At 40.1% G+C, this 21,472-nt stretch overlaps 2 protein-coding genes across 2 annotated transcripts; both read right to left on the reverse strand.

Annotated features, from left to right (window-relative positions):
• Positions 1-32: 32 nt before the first annotated feature.
• Positions 33-10,121, reverse strand: LOC133549337 (zinc finger protein OZF-like). The gene is made up of 3 exons (XM_061894643.1): positions 9,857-10,121; positions 9,611-9,775; positions 33-1,597 (listed from the first exon to the last, which is right to left on the reverse strand). Exons 2-3 carry the CDS (start codon positions 9,729-9,731, stop codon positions 69-71), a joined length of 1,650 nt encoding a protein of 549 aa, XP_061750627.1. The 5' UTR covers positions 9,732-9,775; positions 9,857-10,121; the 3' UTR covers positions 33-68.
• A 762-nt stretch (positions 10,122-10,883) lies between these two features.
• LOC133549364 (zinc finger protein OZF-like) lies at positions 10,884-21,191 on the reverse strand. The gene is made up of 2 exons (XM_061894711.1): positions 20,899-21,191; positions 10,884-13,772 (listed from the first exon to the last, which is right to left on the reverse strand). The coding sequence occupies exons 1-2, from the start codon at positions 20,990-20,992 to the stop codon at positions 12,445-12,447; spliced, it is 1,422 nt and encodes a 473-aa protein (XP_061750695.1). The 5' UTR covers positions 20,993-21,191; the 3' UTR covers positions 10,884-12,444.
• Positions 21,192-21,472: the final 281 nt, after the last annotated feature.

Raw genomic sequence — 21,472 nt, forward strand, 5'->3', positions numbered from 1 at the left:
CCAGTGTGCATTCTCATGTGTACAGTCAACACTTTGTCTTTAAACAGCCTTTATCACAAACATAAAAACTACATGTCTTTTCTCTTGTGTGTTGTCATGTGTCTCGTCAAATGACACTTTTGAAAAAAGCTTTTACGACAAACTAAACAATTAAATGTTTTTTCTCCTGTGTGTGTTTTCATGTGTTGAGTCATATTACCCTTGTGAGTAAAGTCTTTACCGCAAAGTGAACAATTAAATGGTTTTTCCCCTGTGTGTGTCCTCATGTGTTCAGTCAAACTGCTCTTGTGAGTAAAGTTTTTAAGACAAACTGAACATTGAAAAGTTTTTTCTCCTGTATGTGTTCTCATGTGTCCAGTCAAATGGCTCTTTTGGAAAAAGCTTCTACCACATACTGAACAATTAAATGGTTTTTCTCCTGCGTGTGTTCTCATGTGTTGAGTCAAACTGCTCCTGTGAGTAAAGTTTTTAGCACAAGCTGAACAACTAAATGGTTTTTCTCCCGTGTGTGTTCTCATGTGTTGAGTCAAACTGCTTTTTTGAGTAAAGTGTTTAGCACAAACCAAACAATTAAATGATTTTTCCCGTGTGTGTGTTGTCATGTGACCAGTCAAATGGCTCTTTTGAAAAAAGCTTTTGCTGCAAACTGAACAATCAAATGGCTTTTCTCCTGTGTGTGTTCTCATGTGTTGAATCAGACTGGTCTTGTGAGTAAAGTTTTTAGCACAAACTGAACAATCAAATGTTTTTTCTCCAGTGTGTGTTCTCATGTGTTCAGCCAAACTGGTCTTGTGAGTGAATTTTTTAGCACAAGCTGAACAATTAAATGGTCTTTCTCCTGTGTGTGTTCTCATATGTTGCGTCAAATTGCTCTTGTGAGTAAAGTTTTTACCGCAGACTGAACAATTAAATGGTCTTTCTCCTGTGTGTGTGCTCATCTGTCGGGTCAAACACTTTTTGTAGCTCATATGTTTCACTTTAGAGCTTTTAGAATGTTTGTTGTCAGTGTGAGTCCTCATATCACCTTCACAGTCTGTATCGCTGCTCAAAGGTTCCTCATCGTCGTCTTCAGCCTCACTATCTGATAGTGGAGCTAAGAGGTTGTCTGGTGGTGGTTTCTCTTCATCATCGTCAGCCTTCACAGAGACAACAGTCAGTGGCAACTTGTTGAGATCAGCTTCCTGCGTTCCTAGAAGACACCCTCCCTCTCGAGTGATCCAGAGATGCTCTTCTTCCTCTTTAATTTGGGGTGACTGTGGATTCTCTTGCTTCAGGTTTGAATCAACCCACTGCAGCTCAGAGGGAAGTTCTTCTTGATGACTACTCGGCTGCTGGTTCTTTGCAGGACACAACCAACGGAAGGTCTCAGGTGGTTTCTCTTCGTCATCTTCAGTCTTCACCGAGACAACAGTCAGTGGCAACTTGGTGAGTTTAGCTTCCTGCGGCCTTAGAAGACACTCTCCCTCCTGAGAGATTGAAAGTTCCTCCTCTTCCTTTTTGATGCGGGGGGGCTGTGCATCCTCCTGCTTCAGAGTCCAGCGCCCTACCCAGGACTCAGTGGGAAGTACCTCTGGATAACTAATCAGCTGCTGGATGTCTGTGGGACACAACCAACACAAAAACACTTTGACTCAGACATTAATAAGATTGGGAATTGTTTGAATTTGGACGATTTCGGTCCGGATTCAAAATCCTTGTTTTGTTTCTGGCTCCCAAAAAAATCCAAATTCTTTTAAAAGGCAGGGTCAAAAAGGATTTCTCTCATTTACTTAAACTAAAATGATTTTCCCTTAGGCTTTTTTAAACCAATATATAAATATTAATACTTTAAACTTGATTATTTAGAGTTTATTTCCATAAGAGTACACGTTCACATGTTTAGCTGAATTTTCAACAACGTCATGAACATTTTGGGCTAACCAGGTACAGAATATCAACCAAAGAAAAACGAACAACCTGTAAAAGTCCAAGTTAGCCGTACAATTGGTTTTATACCTCAATTGATTGTTGTCCTTTGTTGATTCTAAATGGTTGGACGCCAAGGAAGACCAAAGGTGGAGCTCGTGGAAAACGAGTCACTAGCAATACTATTCCATAAATGCCGAGGTGTTTGATGATATTTGTAGCTCCTTTTGCAAAAAATATTTATGTCGCACTGTAATTATTATCAATCAAAATCACCTAAAAATTAAGACAAACTTTTGAGGGCCGCCACACGCTATCCATACTTGCACGCACACTTTCTGTTTAAAGGGGAACATTATCACAATTTCAAAAGGGTTAAAAACAATAAAAATCAGTTCCCAGTGGCTTGTTGTATTTTTTGAAGTTTTTTTCAAAATTTTACCGGTCTCGGAATATCCCTAAATAAAGCTTTAAAGTGCCTTCTTTTCGCTCTCTGCAAAGACACTATCCATTTCCCTGTGACGTCACACAGTGCTGCCAATGTAAACAAACAATGGGAATACCACAGCAAGATATAGCGACATTAGCTCGGATTCAAACTCGGATTTCAGCGACTTAAGCGAATCAACAGATTACGCATGTATTGAAACAGATGGTTGGAGTATGAAAATATTGAAGAAGAAACTGAAGCTATTGCGCGAATAGCTATTGACGCTATTCATAGCCATAGCATGGCCGAATAGCTGCGTTAGCATCGCTGGTAAAATGTGCGGACCAAACGATCAGGACTTTCGCATTTTGTGACACTGGAGCAACTTAAATCTGTCGATTGGTAAGTGTTTGTTTCGCATTAAATGTTGTTGGAAGGAAACGTGATGTAGTTACAAATGCATCTACAGGTTATCCATACATCTCTGTGCCATGTCTGCTTTAGCACCGCCGGTAAATAGCATGTTAGCATCGATTAGCATAGCATGTTAGCATCGATTAGCTGGCAGTCAACATCAACAAAACTCACCTTTGTGATTTCGTTGACTATCGTTGCAAATGCATCTACAGGTTATCCATACATCTCTGTGCCATGTCTGCCTTAGCATCGCCGGTCAAATGTGGAGAGACTCTGGCACATTCAATGGGGGTCTGGCGGCAGACACTTTGGCATCTTGGGGCCAGTGGTGCAACTTGAATCCCTCCCTGTTAGTGTTGTTACACCCTCCGACAACACACCGACGAGGCATGATGTCGCCAAGGTTCCAAAAAATAGTCAAAAAAACGGAAAATAACAGAGCTGAGACCCGGTGTTTGTAATGTGTTGAAAATGAAAATGGTGGGTGTGTTACCTCGGCGACGTCACATTCTGACGTCATCGCCTCCAGCGCGATAAACAGAAAGGCGTTTAATTCGCCAAAATTCACCCATTTAGAGTTCGGAAATCGGTTAAAAAAATAGATGGTCTTTTTTCTGCACCATCAAGGTATATATTGACGCTTACATAGGTCTGCTGATAATGTTCCCCTTTAATATTCGATGGTATCTAGTGGTAGTTGTGTCGGCTTTTTTTTAGGTTGACGGACTGGCCATCAAAACTAGGAATTGGCAGTTCTGAGACAATCGGAATGTTCAGTACAGGCCAAATGTTTGGACACACATAATCATTTCAAAGCCTTTTCTTATATTTTCATGACTATTTACATTGTAGATTGTCACTGAAGACATCTAAACTAGGACCCCTGTGAAGCGAAAACCATTTCCGATGACTACCTCTTGAAGCTCATGGAGAGAATGCTGAGAGAGTGCAAAGCAGTATACAGAGCAAGAGTGGCTATTTTGAAGAAACTACAATATGAAAGGTGTTTTCAGTGGTTTCACTTTTTTGTTAAGTACATAATGTGTTCATTCATAGTTTTGATATCACAATCTACAATGTAAATAGTCATGAAAATAAAGTGAAGTGTGAATTTAAAGGGGAACATAATCACAATTTCAGAAGGGTTAAAAGTGGCTTATTTTTTGAAGTTTTTTTCAAATTTTTACATCTCCCGGAATATCCCTAAAAAAAGCTTTAAAGTGCTTGATTTTCGCTCTTCACTGTCTATTTCCCTGTGACGCCACATAGCGATTCCAATACAAATAATGGCGAATAGCACAGCAAGATATAGCGACATTAGCTCGGATTCAAACTCGGATTTCAGCAGCTTAAGCGATTCAACAGATTACGCATGTATTGAAACAGATGGTTGGAGTATGGAGGCAGATAGCAAAACCAAAATTGAAGAAGAAACTGAAGCTATTGAGCGAATAGCTATTGACGCTATTCTGCGTTAGCATCGCCGGTAAAATGTGCAGACCAACCGATCAGGACTTTCGCATTGACACTGGATCAATAAGTCAATAACAACAAAACTCACCTTTGTGATTTCGTTGACTTTATCGTTAAGAATGCATCTGCTTTGAGTGTCGCAGGATATCCACACATTCTTGTCATCTCTTTGCCATCTCTGTCGTAACATCGCCGGTAAAAACCAAACGAGGGACTTTCGCATCTCTTGACACTGGAGCAACTTAAATCCGTCGATTGGTAAGTGTTTGTTTGGCATTAAATGTGGGTGGAGGGAAAAGCTAGATGTAAATATAGCTACAAATAGGCCTAATGCACACAGCTAGCCTAGACAGCATGTTAGCATCGATTAGCATGCCGTGCTAATCGATGCACATTTCACGTAAATCAACTTGAATCCGTCCCTGATGGTGTTGTTCCACCCTCCGACAACACACCGACGAGGCATGATGTCTCCAAGGTACGGAAAACAGTCGAAAAAACGGGAAATAAATGACTGGATGTGGTAGGGAAACATTGCGTTGACGACCGTTGTGACGTCGTCGCAAAAAGAGCGATAAACAGAAAGGCGTTTAATTCGCCATAATTCACCCATTCAGAGTTCGAAAATCGTTTTTTTCTGCAACATCAAGGTATATATTAACGCTTACATAGGTCTGCTGATAATGTTCCCCTTTAAATTTATATAGCGCCTTTTCTCTAGTGACCCAAAGCGTTTTTACATAGTGAAACCCAATATCTAAGTTCCATTTAAAGCAGTGTGGGTGGCACTGGGAGTAGGTGGGTAAAGTGTCTTGCCCAAGGACACATCGGCAGTGACTAGGATGGCGTAGGCGGGGATAGAACCTGCAACCCCCAAGTTGCTGGCACGGCCACTCTACAAACCGAGATATACCGCCCCGAGAAAACGCATTGAATGAGGAGAAGGTGTGTCCAGACTTTTGGCCTGTACTGTGAGTCTCAGATTCCATCCATGCCTGATGGCCGACCCTAGACATGGTCCATGAGGTATTTCTCCTTGAAATCAACACATTTTGTTCTATGAACTATATATACTGTCGGTGTAGTGTTTCATGGCCATTCATTTACTGCCTTGTTAGAATGACGATCCATGTTTACATGACTTAGCTAAGACTAGAGGACTAGAGTCACAGAAAACATATTTTCCAATGGCCATTGGGATACCACAAATCCTATGTGCCTTGGAATCTTGCGGATATCGAAAGCTGGGACCAAAATGTCAGCAAAATCGTTTTAACTCAAAAGCCGATATTTGCCCATTTTTTACTGATCAGTGATAGGCTGTGCCAGCAGATCTTTACCATAGTTGAATTCCAATGATTCATCGGGTTAAATCGAATAATTCAATAAGAGAAATGCACCATTTTTTCAATTGGACGATATGTTTAATGAGTAAAATAAGCGCGAAAATGCTCCAATAGAGCGCACATGAGACAGGATAGCAGAGTGCCAATCAAAAGCGAGAACTCAAAGGAAAACAATGGTGGACAAGAGAGTAGAAGCTCTCAAAGGTTTTGCCAGCATTTATTTATCTTATTTTTCTTTCAAAACCATTGTTTGGGGCATTTTTGTTATTTTGTTCCAACATTAACCCTAGTCCGAGTAATAAGTAGAATTCATTAAAGGGGAACATTATCAGCAGACCTACGTAAGCGTCAATATATACCTTGATGGTGCAGAAAAAAGACCATCTATTTTTTTAAACAGAATTCCCAACTCTAAATGGGTGAATTTTGGCGAATTAAACGCCTTTCTGTTTATCGCGCTGGAGGCGATGACGTCAGAATGTGACGTCGCCGAGGTAACACACCCACCATTTTCATTTTCAACACATTACAAACACCGGGTCTCAGCTCTGTTATTTTCCGTTTTTTCGACCATATTTTGGAACCTTGGAGACATCATGCCTCGTGGGTGTGTTGTCGGAGGGTGTAACAACACTAACAGGGAGGGATTCAAGTTGCACCACTGGCCCCAAGATGCCAAAGTGTCTGCCGCCAGACCCCCATTGAATGTGCCAGAGTGTCTCCACATTTTACCGGCGATGACAGACATGGCACAGAGATGTATGGATAACTTGCAGATGCATTTGCAACGATAAAGTCAACGAAATCACAAAGGTGACTTTTGTTGATGTTGACTGCCAGCTAATCGATGTTAACATGCTACGCTAATCGATGCTAACATGCTATTTACCGGCGGTGCTAAAGCAGACATGGCACAGAGATGTATGGATAACCTGCAGATGCATTTGCAACGATAAAGTCAACGAAATCACAAAGGTGACTTTTGTTGATGTTGACTGCTAGCTAATCGATGTTAACAATCTACGCTAATCGATGCTAACATGCTATTTACCGGCGGTGCTAAAGCAGACATGGCACAGAGATGTATGGATAACTTGCAGATGCATTTGCAACGATAAAGTCAACGAAATCACAAAGGTGACTTTTGTTGATGTTGACTGCCAGCTAATCGATGTTAACATGCTACGCTAATCGATGCTAACATGCTATTTACCGGCGGTGCTAAAGCAGACATGGCACAGAGATGTATGGATAACCTGCAGATGCATTTGCAACGATAAAGTCAACGAAATCACAAAGGTGACTTTTGTTGATGTTGACTGCTAGCTAATCGATGTTAACAATCTACGCTAATCGATGCTAACATGCTATTTACCGGCGGTGCTAAAGCAGACATGGCACAGAGATGTATGGATAACCTGCAGATGCATTTGCAACTATATTACGTTTCCTTCCACCCACATTTAATGCGAAACAAACACTTACCAATCGACGGAATTAAGTTGCTCCAGTGTCAAAAGATGCGAAAGTCCTGATCGTTTGGTCCGCACATTTTACCGGTGATGCTAACGCAGCTATTCGGCCATGCTATGGCTACGAATAGCGTCAATAGCTATTCGCTCAATAGCTTCAGTTTCTTCTTCAATACTTTCATACTCCAACCATCTGTTTCAATACATGCGTAATCTGTTGAATCGCTTAAGTCGCTGAAATCCGAGTTTGAATCCGAGCTAATGTCACTATATCTTGCTGTGGTATTCCCATTGTTTGTTTACATTGGCAGCACTGTGTGACGTCACAGGGAAATGGATAGTGGCATCTTTAAAGCTTTTTTTTAGGGCTATTCCGGGACCGGTAGAATTTTACAAAAAACTTCAAAAAATACAACAAGCCACTGGGAACTTATTTTTATTGTTTTTAACCCTTTTGAAATTGTGATAATGTTCCCCTTTAAAGGTTCTTATTACAAGGACTGTAGTCCCTCTACCACTCTATCTGGCAATCGTCTATTGCCCTACAGGGCCTTATTTCGGACTTTATCAGCGATTTGTCTGAATTATTTGCCGGTCTGGTGACTCATGCAGATAGCATAGCTATCATGGGTGATTTTTAAATTCACATGACTACTCAATTAGACGAGGGCTGGGCGATATGGCCCAAAAAATGATGACGATAATTTTTTTCTTATCATCCGATCTTGATTGATAAAAAGACTTTTTCAATTATTAAAGCGGATTATCCCGTGCAGGATTATAGCAAGTATCGCGTCCCTACTGATTACCACTGCAGTATCTTGTAACAAACATTTACACCATGTTTGATTGAGGTAATATATACGAACATGCCAGTGACTTTGATGGCCACATTGGGGCCTGTTGGCGTTAAAGTTGAGTCTGATAAAAAATGACATTTCACTTGTAATCCAAACAGTTAGCTGGAAAAGTCACATTTAGAAAAAAGTCAGATTTTATTGTGTCAATGGAATGTTTTAGGACCCATATTAGCAAACGATATATGTCGTTTTCCATTTTTTTCCATCAAGTTGCTTTGTGCACGTTGACAAAGTTTCCATTCAGTAAGAGAATTTCAGTGCTCATCCATAATTACCACTGGGGTTTGTCATCCATTTTGACTTTGATTGATTGATTGAAACTTCTAGTAGTAGATTGCACAGAACAGTACATATTTCCTAAAATTGACCACTTAATGGTAACCCCAAATAAGTTTTTCAACTTGTTTAAGTCAGGGTCCACGTTAAAGGGGAACATTATCAGCAGACCTATGTAAGCGTCAATATATACCTTGATGGTGCAGAAAAAAGACCATCTATTTTTTTAACCGATTTCCGAACTCTAAATGGGTGAATTTTGGCGAATTAAACGCCTTTCTGTTTATCGCGCTGGAGGCGATGACGTCAGAATATGACGTCGCCGAGGTAACACACCCACCATTTTCATTTTCAACACATTACAAACACCGGGTCTCAGCTCTGTTATTTTCCGTTTTTTTGACTATTTTTTGGAACCTTGGAGACATCATGCCTCGTCGGTGTGTTGTCGGAGGGTGTAACAACACTAACAGGGAGGGATTCAAGTTGCACCACTGGCCCCAAGATGCCAAAGTGTCTGCCGCCAGACCCCCATTGAATGTGTCAGAGTGTCTCCACATTTGACCGGCGATGCTAAGACAGACATGGCACAGAGATGTATGGATAACCTGCAGATGCATTTGCAACGATAGTCAACGAAATCACAAAGGTGAGTTTTGTTGATGTTGACTGCCAGCTAATCGATGCTAACATGCTACGCTAATCGATGCTAAAATTGCTATTTACCGGCGATGCTAAAGCAGACATGGCACAGAGATGTATGGATAACCTGTAGATGCATTTGCAACTATATTACGTTTCCTTCCGCCCACATTTAATGTGAAACAAACACTTAGCAATCGACGGATTTAAGTTGCTCCAGTGTCAAAAGATGCGAAAGTCCTGATCGTTTGGTCCGCACATTTTACCGGCGATGCTAACGCAGCTATTCGGCCATGCTATGGCTATGAATAGCGTCAATAGCTATCCGCTCAATAGCTTCAGTTTCGTCTTCAATATTTTCATACTCCAACCATCTGTTTCAATACATGCGTAATCTGTTGAATCGCTTAAGTCGCTGAAATCCGAGTTTGAATCCGAGCTAATGTCACTATATCTTGCTGTGGTATTCCCATTGTTTGTTTACATTGGCAGCACTGTGTGACGTCACAGGGAAATGGCCAGTGTCTTCGCAGAGAGACGAAAATAAGGCACTTTAAAGCTTTATTTAGGGATATTCCGAGACCGGTAAAATTTTGAAAAAAAACTTCAAAAAATACAACAAGCCACTGGGAACTGATTTGTATTGTTTTTAACCCTTTTGAAATTGTGATAATGTTCCCCTTTAATCAATTCAAGATAGTCCTTTTGAACAAAGTCGGCTATTTCTCATCTACACTCATTTTCAAGACTTATGGTGGATTTCAAATGACGAAACTTCAACACACTCACCTTCATCTTCGGTTTTTATCTTTATCTCCGTTGGTGATTTGCTGGAAGTTGGTGGCGCTGATTCTCTTTCACTTTCTCTTTGACATGACGTCGCCATCTTAGCATAGCAGTAGTCGTCCATCTTCTAGCACGTCTTCAATCTTCACGCCATTGCTCCAAACTCAACTTCCGTTTTATGTGTTTTGGAAAAGACAAAATAGGTATTTGTTACCGGATTTGCTTTTAGAAGGTACATTTAAGACTTACCTGGAGAGCCAGAGCCGCTCAGTCCGCCATCTTGGTTGGCGCCAAAGTCTTTGCCGCTGCGCGATCTCTTTGCGCATGCGCGAAAGGCAACCACTTCCGTTTTTTTTGTTTTTCAAAATAGTGGTACGTCAACAAAAACGAGTCGTCAATCTTCTCGTCAGATAAAATTCCATCGCTCCAAACTCAACTTCCGCTTTGTGGGCTTTAGAAAAGACGCATCCATGACATTTGTGTTGCTATATTTGCAGTGAGTCGATATAGCTGCCATATTGTAAGCGTTCTTGCTCACGCCACCCCCTTTGCGCATGCGCCAAAAGTCAGCCACTTCCGTTCCCTTCGCCTCACACATAAAACTCTTCATTTTAAATTTGTAATGTTTACAAAAGATAGCAACCTAAAAATGATTATTGATAGAATTATGGCGCAAGCTATTTTTTATACATAAAATTCGATTAAAAAAATAAATAAATAACAATTGTAGCTGAGATATGCACCAGCGCCTACTGCAACCCCAAACGGAATAAGCGGTAGCGAATTGATGAATGGATCGAAGTAAAACCCGAATCCTCGCATTGGATTAACATTTTTAAATTATCAATACATTTTTTAAAATATCAAAAGACAAATACGTCCTTAAAATATTGTCTTTATTAGAGATATTAAAGTTATTTAAAAAAAGCCTACTTTTTGTATTTTTCTCCCTTTTATTCATTCATTTATTTCAGGCACTGACATTAAAAAAAGAAGAAAATACAAAGTAGCCAATACATAATAATATAAATTAATATAATGCAAAAGGTAATATACAGTATATCTATATTTACTTTCTTAGACACTTGGGTTTATATATAAATATTGATGTCTCGACCTTAATAGAGTTTGGAATATTGTAATGCAGTGGTTCTCGAAGTTTTTTCACCAACGACCACCCCAGTAAAAACCTGTCCCTCCAAGTCCCACCATAATGACCGACATTAGAGTACAGTAGTGCAGTAGGCCAAAGTATTCATTAAAAACAAGACAAGGGTTTTATTTCACAAGTATTTTTAATATTTTGGGCCACTCTAACAGTAAACACAGTTTGAACAGTAACACTGACTGTAAATTAAACACTGTGTTCTAATCAAGTGATTCTTTGGCCTAACACTAGTGGTACATGGACCACAGATTGCATAGATTTTTTTGCTCGTATCTGCTTTTTTTGCAGGAAGATCTAGGCCCCTTGCGTACTCAGATATTTTTGTACAACAGCCGTCTTAGCTTGGTCGACCACCGCTGTTTTTCACTTCCGGGAAGAAGCCAGGTGTGGAAATACAAGCAACAGGTCCCCTTTAACTCTTGTGGACGTCAAACAGACATTCATGTGAGGATGAATAGCAAATGAATAGCTGATCGCAGTAGTTGTCCTTGTTTTGTCAAGGCTTCAATCTTCACTTCGGATAACACTCCATCGCTCCAAACTCAACTTCAGCTTTTTGTGCGTAACAAAATATTAATCTTTGAGATATCTACAGCAATATTTGTTGTGAATCCATACTGCTGTTTTATTGTTAAATCTGTCAGAATAATTGTATCTAAGTTATCACAAAACAAAAGGCTTGGAAAACTCTACTGTGTAGGATGGGAAGCGACATGAAGGCGTCAGTTTCTTTCATGTATTGTAATCCAGAGGAAGATTTTGTCTTGACCCGAGAGCTACAGAGTGGAGAGGAGGCAGAGCCTCACCTCCCTCCCGGCACCTTTTCTTTGATCTTTTTTTACGACCTTTTCTTTGAACTGTTTTGTAACCAACGGCCATGGCTATTTACGACCCCCCTCCCTTAGAAACAGCTGTTGCCATGTAATCAGGGAAAGTCCAACTAAAAGAGGATGCGAACAATCTTTCACTGTACAGTGTCTACGCGTTTCTTCTCAATTGAGCTGAATTGAATTCTGTCTCTGTTTAATTCCTTGCTTCTTGTCTTGTTTAATAGAGGTCATCAGTGTTTGAACCTGACAAAACCTCTACAGGAAGCTACTGCCGCTCAGTCCGCCATCTTTCGCACCAAAGTACCCAGATGCGTATGCGCCAAAACTAAGCCACTTCCTTTCCCCATTCTTCCCTTAATAGGGGACAAAATATGTTCTTTTGGTAATGTTAATAAGAACATGCGAATCCTCTGATTAGGCGTATCTGTTAAAGACAAGACCAATAAATGATCATTCTTATGTGTGCATGTAAAGCGCTATTCCACAACGTTGTCACAACACAAACACAAGTTCATGTTTGTTGACGCAAACTTCTATAATCCAAAAGGGAGGAATACGCCATCATCTATGTTGTTGTTGCGTGTTGGTACCATGGAATATAGTATCATACCATCACTTTAAGTGCCTTCTCATATGTGACACTACACTTTTAGCACAAACTGTGTGTCCAAACGTGTGCTCGCGGTCTATTCCTACACAAATAACTTTTTCAATCAAGTAAACATTGTAATGAGATCCCTGTGATCTGCCTTGTTTGTAATAAAATCCTGTGTTAAGGATTTTCTTCTGTGCGTCATATGTGTTTGGCAGTTGCATTCAAAATCATGTAAATTAGACAACTAGTTTTTTCCTCCCGTGTGCGTTTTCATGTGTGTTTTCATAGTTACCTTCTGCGCAAATCTTTTATCACAAACTGCGCAGCAAAAAGGTCTTTCTCCCGTGTGCGTTCTCATGTGTCTTCTTATATCCACCTTCTGGATGAATTTTTTCCCACAAACTGCGCAGCTAAAGGGTTTTTCTCCCGTGTGCTTCATGTGGTGTTCAGTCAAACGGTGTCTGTAAAAAAAGCTTTTGCTACAAATAGAACAACTGAAGGGTTTTTCTCCCGTGTGAGTTCTCATGTGGCCACTGAGATGGCTCTTGACGGAAAAGTTTTTACCGCACACTGAACAACGGAATGGTTTTTCTCCGGTGTGCGATCGCTCGTGTCTTACGAGATTGGATTTGGTGTAGAAACTCTTACCACAAACTGAACAAATAAATGTTTTTTCACCCGTGTGTTTCATTGTGTGTCGACTCAAACCTAGTTTGGAGTAAAAGCTTTTACCACAAACCGTGCAACAAAAGGCTTTATCTTGCACGTGTGTTTTCATGTGTTCAGTCAAATACCTCTTTAGAGAAAATCGTTTAGCACAAACTGAACAATCAAAAAGTTTCTCTCCTGTGTGTGTTTGCATGTGTTTGGATAAATACTTATTTTGAGTGAAGCTTTTACCACAAACTGAACAGCATACGGTTTGCATTGTGTGTGTTTTCATGTGTTGATTCAAGTTCCCCTTATGAGAAAAACCTTTAGCACAAACTAAGCAAGTCAAACCTTCTTTAAGGGTCTTCTCAATAGAACATTCTGAGTGTTTGTTGTCAGTGTGAGTCCTCATATCACCTTCACAGTCCGTATCGCTGCTCAAGAGGTTGTCTGCTTGTGATTTTTCTTCATCATCATCTTCGGTCTTCACAGTTACAACAGTCAGTGGTAACTTGGCGAGATCAGCTTCCGCCAGCCCGAGAAGACAATCTGCCTCCTCTTCCTTTTTAATGTGGGGGGGATGTGGATCCTCCTGCTTCAAAGTGGAGCTCCTCCCCTGAGGCTGAGGAGGAAGTTCTTCCGGATGACCAATCATCTGCCGGAAGTCTTCAGGACCCAACTGACGAAAAGATTTAGGGTTTTTTTCTTCATCGTCTTCGGTCTTCACAGAGACAACAGTCAGTGGCAAGTCGGTGAGATCTGTTTCCTCCGGCCGCAGAAGACACTCCCCCTCCTGAGGGATCCAGAGTTCCTCCTCTTCCTCTTTAATGTGGGGGCGCTGTGGAGTCTGCTTCAAAGTGGAGCTCCCCAACTGCAGATGATTGTGAAGTTTTTCTGGATGACCAATCAGCTTCTGGATCTCTGCAGGACACAAACACACTTTGGCTCAGACATAATCCACTCGGGCTGGGCGATATGGCTGAAAACTGTATCTTGATGTGAGTGTTTGTATTGGTCAACATCGATAATAATCAGTATTTTACATGAGGTATGGAAAATATGAACCAGGATAAAAATATAAAGGCAAATTGCATTTTTGGGGGGGAAAATTTTCCTATTGTTCTAAGTCATTATGAGGTACAAAACCACGGATATATGTTCATTGTATTTGCATTCTAAAGATTCAAAAAATGCTTGTAAGATGCAGCTAATGGGAGTTCTGTGTTACCTTCAAAGCCCTCGAAAACCTCAGTCAACGTTGTATATACATGCTGTATGTATACAATGTAGTTAAGTTAAAGTTAAAGTACCAATGATTGCCTCTGTAACAGACAGCTTTATAACAATATGTAATATGTACAATATACACACTGCAAGTATACATATATATAATGTAGTAACAGACACCTTCAAAACAATATGTAAAATGTACAATATACACACTGCAAGTACATATATATAATGTAGTAACAGACACCTTCAAAACAATATGTAAAATGTACAATATACACACTGCAAGTACATATATATAATGTAGTAACAGACACCTTCATACCAATATGTAATATGTACAATATACACACTGCAAGTATACATATATATAATGTAGTAACAGACACCTTCATAACAATATGTAATATGTACAATATACACACTGCAAGTACATATATATAATGTAGTAACAGACACCTTCAAAACAATATGTAAAATGTACAATATACACACTGCAAGTATATATATATATATATATATATATATATATATATATATATATAATTTAGTAACAGACACCTTCATAACAATATGTACAATATACATACTGCAAGTATATATATATAATTTAGTAACAGACACCTTCATAACAATATGTAATATGTACAATATACATACTGCAAGTATATATATATATATATATATATATATATAATTTAGTAACAGACACCTTCATAACAATATGTAATATGTACAATATACTTACTGCAAGTATATATATACATATATATATATATATATATATATATATATATATATATATATATATATATATATATATATATATATACAATGTAGTAACAGACACCTTCATAACAATATGTAATATGTACAATATACACACTGCAAGTACATATATATAATGTAGTAACAGACACCTTCATAACAATATGTAATATGTACAATATACACACTGCAAGTATATATATATATATATATATATATATATATATACAATGTAGTAACAGACACCTTCATAACAATATGTAATATGTACAATATACACACTACAAGTATATATATATAATGTAGTAACAGACACCTTCATAACAACATGTAATAATAATAATATTTTTGATAACCCAAGTTCCAGGTTTGCAGGAGAATAAGACGTAGCAGAAATAATTGGTGATGCACTTTAGCCACTTTGTTGCTATATTTGGCGAGTAGAAGTATATATTTAAAGTTATAGAGGAGTATTTTGCGTCCTGCGTCTATTTTATAATAAAATAAAAGCAATGACGAAAGTGTTTCGACACGTGAGCGAGAGCCAAGATCCACCACCACAAGCTCGGAGAGCCTGGATTCCCACAGCATGCAGAAAACCTCAACAAAGTCGCCAATAACCCAACCGCTATCATTATTCCCAAGAAGACAATCATGACTCGGAGGGTAAGACTGGTCGTCCAGAAACTTGTGGGTTTCCGGGTACAAATCCAGCTTCTGCCATCCTAGACATTGCCGTTGTGCCCTTGTGCAATATATTTTACACACCTTATGAGTCAACTATGGACAAAATGTGATGAAATAGCTCTGCTCATAAGGAATAAAAACATGTCTTTTAAAATATGGTTTAGCCTTCTTATTAACTTATTTAATGATCTCACACAACCACCATATTCAAATATTACTGACAACCAAATGGTTTCATGTAATTGAAGGCTCCTGCCACTGCTGTTCAAATTAAAATGAACAAATAGTTGACTGATGTTGTTCTTCAAGTTATATTTTCATATGTTTATTTTGATGTACTGTACTGACAAGGTTAGGGAAGACTTATGTTCTATTTTGAGTTTAAGGTCACAGCTTGGCAGCTGCTACTGATTTTTGAAATCTACGCAAGTATTGAATTGAAAAGTGCATGAATTCACGTCAGTATTGTGCTATTGAATAATTAACAGTCAAATTGTCCCGGCAAGAAGTCTGCGTTCAAAGAACTCTGGCTTATTAGTGATTCCCAGAACCCAAAAAAAGTCTGCGGGCTATAGAGCGTTTTCTATTGGGGCTCCAGTACTCTGGAATGCTACCTCAGTAGAAGCATTTGAGTCAAAACTTAAAACACATTTGTATACTCTAGCTTTTAAATAGACCCCCTTTTTAGACCAGTTGATCTGCCGTTTCTTTTCTGCTGTCCCCCCCCTCTCCTTTGTGGACTCTCACACTGTTATGTTGGATCCACTATGGACTGGACTGTCATTATTATGTTAGATCCACTATGGACTTGACTCTCACTATTATGTTAGATTCACTATGGACTGGACTCTCACTATTATGTTAGATCCACTATGGACTGGACTCTCATACTATTATGTTAGATCCACTATGGACTTGACTCTCACTATTATGTTAGATCCACTATGGACTGGACTCTTACACTATTATGTTAGATCCAATATGGACTGGACTCTTACACTATTATGTTAGATCCACTATGGACTGGACTCTCACTATTATGTTAGATCCACTATGGACTGGACTCTCACACTATTGTGTCAGATCCACTATGGACTGGACTCTCACTATTATTTTAGAACCGCTGTGGACTTGACTCTCACTATTATGTTAGATCCACTACAGACTGGGCTCTCATACTATTCAATCAATCAATCAATCAATCATTGTTTACTTATATAGCCCTAAATCACTAGTGTCTCAAAGGGCTGCACAAACCACGACGACATCCTCGGTAGGCCCACATAAGGGCAAGGAAAACTCACACCCAGTGGGACGTCGGTGACAATGATGACTATGAGAACCTTGGAGAGGAGGAAAGCAATGGATGTCGAGCGGGTCTAACATGATACTGTGAAAGTTCAATCTATAATGGATCCAACACAGTCGCGAGAGTCCCGTTCACAGCGGAGCCAGCAGGAAACTATCCCAAGCGGAGGCGGATCAGCAGCGCAGAGATGTCCCCAGCCGATACACAGGCAAGCAGTACATGGCCACCGGATCGGACCGGACCCCCTCCACAAGGGAGAGTGGGACATAGAAGAAAAAGAAAAGAAACGGCAGATCAACTGGTCTAAAAAGGGAGTCTATTTAAAGGCTAGAGTATACAAATGAGTTTTAAGGTGAGACTTAAATGCTTCTACTGAGGTGGCATCTCGAACTGTTACCGGGAGGGCATTCCAGAGTACTGGAGCCCGAACGGAAAACGCTCTATAGCCCGCAGACTTTTTTTGGGCTTTGGGAATCACTAACAAGCCGGAGTCCTTTGAACGCAGATTTCTTGCCGGGACATATATTATGTTAGATCCACTATGGACTGGACTCTCATTATTATGTTGGATCCACTATGGACTTGACTCTCACTATTATGTTGGATCCACTATGGACTGGACTCTCATTATTATGTTGGATCCACTATGGACTTGACTCTCACTATTATGTTAGATCCACTATGGACTGGACTCTCACACTATTATGTTAGATCCACTATGGACTGGACTCGCACACTATTATGTTAGATCCACTATGGACTGGACTCTCACTATTATGTTAGATCCACTATGGACTGGACTCTCACACTATTATGTTAGATCCACTATGGACTGGACTCTAAAACCATTATGTTAGATCCACTATGGACTGGACTCTCACTATTATGTTAGATCCACTACGGACTGGACTCTCACTATTATGTTAGATCCACTACGGCCTGGACTCTCACACTATTATGTTAGATCCACTACGGACTGGACTCTCACACTATTATGTTAGATCCACTATGGACTGGACTCTAAAACCATTATGTTAGATCCACTATGGACTGGACTCTAAAACCATTATGTTAGATCCACTATAGACTGGACTCTCACTATTATGTTAGATCCACTACGGACTGGACTCTCACTATTATGTTAGATCCACTACGGACTGGACTCTCACACTAATATGTTAGATCCACTACGGACTGGACTCTCACTATTATGTTAGATCCACTATGGACTGGACTCTCACTATTATGTTAGATCCACTACGGACTGGACTCTCACAATATTATGCTAGATCCACTCAGCGTCCATTGCACGGTCGCTCAGGGCAGGGTTCCCCACATCTGCAGTCCTCTCCAAGGTTTTTCATCGTTCCATTGGGTTGAGGGGCGGCATAGCTCGGTTGGTAGAGCAGCCGTGCCAGCAACTTGAGGGTTGCAGGTTCGATTCCCGCTTCCGCCATCCTAGTCACTGCCGCTGTGCCCTTGAGCAAGGCACTTGACCCACCTGCTCCCAGTGCCACCCACACTGGTTTAAATGTAACTTAGATATTGGGTTTCACTATGTAAAGCGCTTTGAGTCACTAGAGAAAAGCGCTATATAAATATAATTCACTTCACTTCACTTGAGTGTTTCCTTGCCCTGATTGTCTTCCACCATAGAACCCTTTTGGATCTCGTTCACACACGCCATTCCTTTGTTGTTTAAAGACCTCTTAAGGCCCAAGTTGTTAGTTTACATGCTTTTTTTCAATTCTCTTTGCTATTTGGGCTTATTGGACCCTAATTAGAATAAAAACTAAGAATAATTTTGATATGATGTACATAAGTAACAAACGTTTACATAATGTTTAGTGAAGTGCTAATTCTTATTTTTACACTTTTTTTTCCCAAATTCCATTGCATGTTGTACTCTTCTGACACCACCAGATGGCGGTACAAGTGTCCACATAAGCACATAAGACCCCAATTCAGTAGTGTACACAATTTTGGAAATAAGAGCTAAAAGGTGCTGTCCACGTATGTGGCCAACTAAACCTTTAGAGGTTTTTAATAAGTAAGTTATATTGTTCATTAATTATTATATTGTTTATATATACATTTAATAAATACATGGAGCAATATTGCCCACTTGTGGTTCTGTACTGTCACTACTCCCTCCTCCAACCATAACATCCAACCATCCATTTTCATTATGTTCTTTAAAGACCTACTGAAAGCCACTACTAGCGACCACACAGTCTGATAGTTTATATATCAATGATGAAATATTAACATTGCAACACATGCCAATACGGCCGCTTTAGTTTACTAAATTGCAATTTTAAATTTCCCGCTAAGTGTCCTGTTGAAAACGTCGCGGAATGATGACGCGTGCACGTGACGTCACGCATTGTAGAGGACATGTTGTTCCAGCACCGTTCACAGTTATACGTCGTCTGTTTTCATCGCATAATTCCGCAGTATTCTGGACATATGTGTTGCTGGATCGTTTGCAATTTGTTCAATGAATAATGGAGACATCAAAGAAGAAAGCTGTAAGTGGGAAGCGGTGTATTGCGGCCGCCTTTAGCAACACAAACACAGCCGGTGTTTCATTGTTTACATTCCCGAAAGATGACAGTAAAGTTTTACGATGGAACAGAGATGTCAAGCGAACAGGGTTGGATTGGACCACACACACAAAGTACAGTGTGTGGTCGGGCGTCATGGCGTAGTGGGTAGAGCGGCCGTGCCAGAAACCTGAGGGTTGCAGGTTTGCTTCCCACCTATTGACATCCAAATCGCTGCCGTTGTGTCCTTGGGCAGGACACTTCACCCTTTGCCCCCGGTGCCGCTCACACTGGTGAATGAATGATGAATGAATGGTAGGTGGTGGTCGGAGGGGCCGTAGGCGCAAACTGGCAGCCACGCTTCCGTCAGTCTACCCCAGGGCAGCTGTGGCTCCAGATGTAGCTTACCACCACTAGGTGTGAATGAATGATGGGTTCCCACTTCTCTGTGAGTGCTTTGAGTATCTAACAATAGAAAAGCGCGATAACAATCTAATCCAATATTATTATTATTATGCAGCGATCATTTTGAAAGATCGTGTTTCGAAGAGGGTCCCTTGCGAAGGGCAGAGATGGGCATCCCCACCACCCGTCGACTGCTGCTGAAAAAAGGTGCGGTGCCGACCTTCAGGTTGTACAGGTACGACCATATAATCTCATTAAAACACTAGTAACACAATAAGCAGATAAGGGATTTTCCAGAATTATCCTAGTAAATGTGTCTAATAACATCTGAATCGCTCCCACTGTATAGTCTTTTTTTTTCTTTTCTTCTAGTCTTTCACTCTCACTTTCCTCATCCACGAATCTTTCATCCTCACTCAAATTAATGGGGAAATCGTCACTTTCTCGGTCCGAATCGCTCTTGCTGCTGGTGGCCATGATTGTAAACAATGTTCAGATGTTAGGAGCTCCACAACCCGTGACGTCACGCGCACATCGTCTGCTACTTCCGGTACAGGCAAGGCTTTTTTTATTAGCGACCTAAAGTTGCGAATTTTATCGTGGATGTTCTCTACTAAATCCTTTCAGCAAAAATATGGCAATATCACGAAATGATGAAGTATGACACATAGAATGGACCTGCTATCCCCGCTTAAATAAGAAAATCTCATTTCAGTAGGCCTTTAATGCACCCACCTTATTATTAATTTCCCCTATTGTGGGATGAATAAACTATATCCATATCTATACAGTCGAGCAAGTTCATTCCTTGTGTGTTTAACATATTTGGCCAATAATCCGATGTTGTTCTCTCCACACTCTTCCTCAAAATATCTTCTTTCAAATCATTATTTTCTTTACACAGGCGGTTCATTTGCTCTTCCACTTTCTTCATTTGACTTTTGCATTCTTTCATCTCGGATGTGAACTCCACTGCCTTCTTCAAGCTAACAATCATGGCGGCTCTTTGTTTACATTCTTCCACAAAGTCGTCTAGTTCCTCATCAACGCTCTTTACAGGGCGGGAAATAGCGTTCGAGTTACGAAACATTAACTGGATTACCTGTATCTGCAGTTTTCGTCTTTTCCTCCGTTGGTGATTCTCTTTCACTTTCTCTTTTGGCGGACGTCATTTTAGCAAAGCAGGAGCCGTCCATCTTCTATCAAGTCTTCAATCTTCACTTCAGATAACTCTTTCGATCCGAACCTAACTTAATGAAACCTCTTTAAGGTGTCTGTTGCGACATTAGCTGTGAATCTATAAAGCTGTTCCATCCTAAATGTTAAACTTCCAAGCCACAGACGCTCAGTCCGCCATCTTGTACTTCTTTTGGCTTCACCCACCTGGTTGGCGGTTGCGCATGCGCTAAAATGCGTCACTTCCGTTCCCTACTCTAGTTTTTGAGGCAAAAATGTAATCTTATGGTTGTCAACATTTACTGTAACGTATATTATTTTTGGCGTGATTGTAAAAGAAAACCCCCGAAAAAAGTATGTTTTATTAGTTGTTATTCGAAGACTTCCCAGATAACCTGTTTCTAAAAAAAAAAAAAAAAAAGGAACCCCTTAAAATAAGTAAATAAATAAATGGGTTGTACTTGTATAGCGCTTTTCTACCTTCAAGGTACTCAAAGCGC

This window comes from Nerophis ophidion, linkage group LG01 (assembly GCF_033978795.1).
Source record: "Nerophis ophidion isolate RoL-2023_Sa linkage group LG01, RoL_Noph_v1.0, whole genome shotgun sequence".
Taxonomy (NCBI): domain Eukaryota; kingdom Metazoa; phylum Chordata; class Actinopteri; order Syngnathiformes; family Syngnathidae; genus Nerophis; species Nerophis ophidion.

Coding starts and splice junctions, on each gene's coding strand:
- LOC133549337 (XM_061894643.1), bottom strand. CDS start 9,731: ATGGACGACTACTGCTATGCTAAGATGGCGACGTCATGTCAAAGAGAA. Junction 1,598..9,610: donor GATAAAAACCGAAGATGAAG/GTGAGTGTGTTG, acceptor TGTGTCCCACAG/ACATCCAGCAGCTGATTAGT.
- LOC133549364 (XM_061894711.1), bottom strand. CDS start 20,992: ATGGACGGCTCCTGCTTTGCTAAAATGACGTCCGCCAAAAGAGAAAGT. Junction 13,773..20,898: donor GACGAAAACTGCAGATACAG/GTAATCCAGTTA, acceptor TGTGTCCTGCAG/AGATCCAGAAGCTGATTGGT.